This window comes from Globicephala melas, chromosome 19, assembly GCF_963455315.2.
Source record: "Globicephala melas chromosome 19, mGloMel1.2, whole genome shotgun sequence".
Lineage (NCBI taxonomy): Eukaryota > Metazoa > Chordata > Mammalia > Artiodactyla > Delphinidae > Globicephala > Globicephala melas.
This window is the reverse complement of record NC_083332.1, coordinates 31,639,470-31,643,712: the sequence shown is the minus strand read 5'-3', so window position 1 is coordinate 31,643,712 and position 4,243 is coordinate 31,639,470. Positions and strand designations below refer to the sequence as shown.

The 4,243-nt window shown below is 46.1% G+C and overlaps 1 protein-coding gene across 1 annotated transcript; it reads left to right on the top strand.

Annotated features, from left to right (window-relative positions):
• CHD9NB (CHD9 neighbor) lies at positions 1 to 1,030 on the top strand. The gene has a single exon (XM_070044392.1). The coding sequence runs from the start codon at positions 28 to 30 to the stop codon at positions 184 to 186; it is 159 nt and encodes a 52-aa protein (XP_069900493.1). The 5' UTR covers positions 1 to 27; the 3' UTR covers positions 187 to 1,030.
• The last annotated feature ends 3,213 nt before the right edge of the window (positions 1,031 to 4,243 follow it).

Here is a 4,243-nt window from a genome sequence, read left to right as displayed (position 1 = left end):
GGCACTCATCCTCTGCGTCCAACTGAGATGGGATGCCACTCCAGCAAGAGCACCAAGGTGGAAGGGGCGTCCCAGAAACCCGCAGAACAGCCCGAGGGAGAGGAACCAAATCTGCGGGCTGGCACAGAGGCAGCAGATGGCAAAGACGCCTCCTTGAAGGATGGTGCCCCTGAGCAGAAGAACTGAGATGCTTCTCGCTGGATTCGGACCCTCACCTCATCCGTGGAACTGCCTTTGGCCAATGAAACTCGGGACAAACCCCATCCTGAGAAGCTCCAAAGAGAGGGAGGAGAGAGAAATCCCCGCCTTTGGGATTCAGGCTTCAGAAATTACCTTCATCGGGTTTTGCTCTGGAGCTGAGAGGGAGATGTGGCCACGGGGAGTCCTATTTCCCCAGCTCTCCGATAGAGAGGACGAAAGAAGTCTTCACACATCCTGGGACTTTCCCTGAGCTTCTGGAAACGGGGGAGGCCCATAGCAGACTGCTCTGGCTCTGGTGAATCTCTGCTGCTGAGCTGTGACTGTCTAGTGACCCTACCCCCTTCCATGTGCCTCACGTTTCTGAACTCTGAAAGCTCTGTGGTCATAGCATCGATGGGGATGTGTGGTACTCGGTTTCTTTCTTTCCTTCTTTCTTTCTTTCTTTTTTTTTTTTTTTTGGTTTGTTTTTTTCTCTCTCCTTTTTTCTAATAGCTGGCTGAATAGCCAGTGCCCATCACAGGAAGGTTTTGGGTTTGGCTCACTCCACACTGTTTGTATGAATACTTTAATATTTAACTTGGAGAATTGTTAATGAATTATGGGAAAAATCAGGATCAGACTGTGATCATGGGAGACAACAAGGCCTTGATCATCCGGTGTGTGGAACACTGAGTGCTGGTGGGAAGGAAGGAGGAGGGATTCATGTTCTTGGTTTTTTAATCCCCAGAAAAATGCCCCTCTGCTGATGTTCCTGTGTCTCCTCACATCAAGAGTCTGTCAATCTGAACCCTCTAGCGTCTGAGCTATCTGTGTCCAGCCTTTGGAAATATTTCACTGTTTACTGACATGTCTGTCAGCTTCTGTTTTCCCCCCCTTGCATGTGTTTTGTTTTTAATTCGACCCCAAAGCATTTTAATTTGAAATCAAATGGATATGTTTGCAAATAAATGATGACATAACACGTTTGAAAGACCGGACTGGGGAGCCGGGATTAGAGGATCAGCGGGGAAGTGTGGGTGTGATTCTGTAGAACGCAGGTGAGCGAAGGGGCTATGGAGACAGCACGTTACTGGAAATGACCCTTCTTTTTGGCCATCAAAACCTCAGAAACTGAAGAGGATTCTTTTGAGAATCTGGCACCTGGGGTAAAGAGCAGGAAAGAAGGAAGGACAAGAAGTAGAGCAATTCGGCCTGCAAATTGACTGCAGAGAGCGCTCCTTTTGCTTCAGCGGAACCTGACGTCTTTTAGGGAGGGAGCAAGAGAGATGGGGCCCCCTCAGCTGGCCCGAAGCCCTGCTTTTTCCCCGGGGGTAGGAAACTTGCAGTGGGCCAGGAAACAGGCCTGGGCTTGCAGCTGGGGATCAGGAAGTTTGGGGCCTCTTTCTACAGCTTTCTGGGCATAGGCCAAGCTCTGGTAACTGCTTTCAATTTTTTTTTTTTAATACAATTCTGTTTTTCTCCCTCCTCCCACCTAATGGAAATTCACCCTGCAAAATAGGACAGTGTCTGGTAAGAAGCTGCTCACAGTATACACCCTCAGGACTCCCGGAAAAAGTTCTCAGCTGGCGATGAGGTTCTGAGGCAGGGTGGTGCTTATTTCACCAGCTCCTGAGGGGCGAAACTCACTCAGCTTCTTAGCAAATCAAGTGAAGGAGACTCCAGGTCCTTAGAAGTTCAGAAAACAGGGTGGTTTGTTTTGCTTCCTTCTGGGATGGTGTAAAATGCTTGTTTAATTAAATTCAAGATCCCTGAGGGTTTTATAAACTGGATTCTTCATGCACTTCCAGCTGTGGCAGGCACCTGCAATTTGCCAGGAAGTTAATCTGTAACAGGAAATAGGACCCAGTTTCTTTGTAAGGACATTCCAGTTGTGCCATTGGGGCCCAGTATCACTCATCTGTCTCCCTCTGAGGCTCAAGTGCCTGGTGAAGGTGGCCAGAATTATGTTTACTCAAATGAGCTTTAAACTCTTTAAAGACAGGTCTGCATAGACTTGGCCCATAACTTGAAAGCCATTGCTCTGGCCCACTTCCAAAACTACTGGAAGAGGAGGAGTTTGTTTACTAGTTGCCTTTCTATCCACCTATCCCTCCATCTATTCATCCATCTATCCATCCATTCAACCTCCCATCCAACCAGTCCATTCAATCCATCCATCCGTCATCTGTCTGTTTGTCTGACTATCCATTTACCTACATACTTACTTTCCTACCTACCTATGCAGTCAGCTCTTCCCTTGGATTTTTCAGTTATATGAGGCAATAAACTTCCCATTTCAAACCAAATTGATTCATTAAGCAGATATTGAGTTTCTACTCTTCTCTATCACTCAATCATTTATTCCTTGCTTTATCCATCCATTAATCCAGCAGTTACTGGAAGACTACTCTGTGCCAAACTCCCTATTGTTAATAAAATATTGAAGTGTGTCTAGTGGGAGCACAGCCTGGAGTAGGGCTGTTCAGAGAGATCTTTCCAGCCTAGGTGAGACCCATGTGGAGCCTTTAAGAGTAAGTAGGAATTGGCTAGAGAAAGAGGATGAGTGTTTCAGGAGAAGGGGAACGTATGAGCCGAGATTGGAGGCTACATCAGGCATGATGTGCAGTGTTGTGGAAGCCTGAAGGTCACATCACACAGTGACAGGGAGGTGAGGCTTAATAACTAAAAGGATCAGATCACGAAGGGCCTTATGCTTCATACTTAGAGGCTGAGAGTTCATCCTAATGGTAATGAGGAGTCCACTGAAGGACTTTAGGTAGAGGAATAATGCCAGGATGTCAGTTGCTTTTGACTGCTTTGTATCTTGCCTTCGGGTAACAAATCCCATCTTTTCCCTTTGGGGAACCCTTTTCTTACCCACTCTCAGTTTACATGACTTGCTGATCCCATTCTCGGGCTCAAGGCTGAGTGCTGTATGTGCCTGGTCGAATTGACTAATTCAAGGAAGGGCATCTGACCCAAACCAGTCTTCCTGGAGACTTTCTGCTGACACAACTAGGAAAGAAGTATTCACTTTCTTTTGGAGTTAATAAAATTGCAGGGTTTTAGCTTGGAGCCTCTTAATGGCAATCTTCCCACCACTGGGGAGGGTCTGCTTGAGAATGAAGCCACAGCAGATAGTGGAGCTGAGAGGAGAGACATATTCCCAATGAACCTGTTCGCGCAACTGGATCCAGCCATGCCAGAAGCTGTTACCACCCCTAGAAGATTTACACAAGCCAATAAACACTCAGTTGTTTTTTTTTCTGAGAGTGGTTTAAATTTGTTTCCATCATTTTCAAAGAGTTATAAGTAAATCAGACCAACTCAGATTTATGCTTTAGGTAGAGTAACTTGGTAGCTCGTTGAAGAATGGAGTTGAGAGGGATAAGGCTAGAAGTAGAAACACCAGTTAGGAGACAATTGCCTGACCTAGGAAAAATATATCAGGTAGCTATTACTATTAAGACCTATTTTGCAACCAGCCACAAAATCTCAGTGGCACACAAGCATAAGCTTTTTCTTTGAACTCGTGTGTCTATGAGTCACTGTGATTCAGGCGATCAAGGCTACCTGAGGAGTGTTCACATGACATATAGGAGCACAAGAGGCTGAGTCCAACTGCACAGCCACGGTGATGTCCTCTATTATTCCATTGCCCACAGCAAGTCACGTGGCCAAAACCAACATCAACAAGGGAGGGAAGTGCCCTTCTCTCATGGAGGGTGAGGGAGTGAATATTTGCTAAACGATAATCTACTCTGACACATAAAGGAGAGTGAAGAGGACAAATTCAAGCAATATTTAGGGGATAGAATCAAGCAGTTTTGGTGGTTGATTTTACATAGGGGTGGAAGGAGAGAGAGAAGTCAAGGTTTCTGCTTGGGTGATGGGGCCGATGACGGTGCCACCACGTAAGAAAGGGATTCTGGGACGAGGGGCATGTTTAGAGGGAAGATCAGGAGTTGAGTTTTGGAAGGGTTGAGCTTGAGATGCTAACAGGACAAAATAAAAATAATTCTAAGCTTGGTGATGGATGTTATCTAGACTTATTGTGGTGATC

Coding starts and splice junctions, on each gene's coding strand:
- CHD9NB (XM_070044392.1), top strand. CDS start 28: ATGGGATGCCACTCCAGCAAGAGCACCAAGGTGGAAGGGGCGTCCCAG.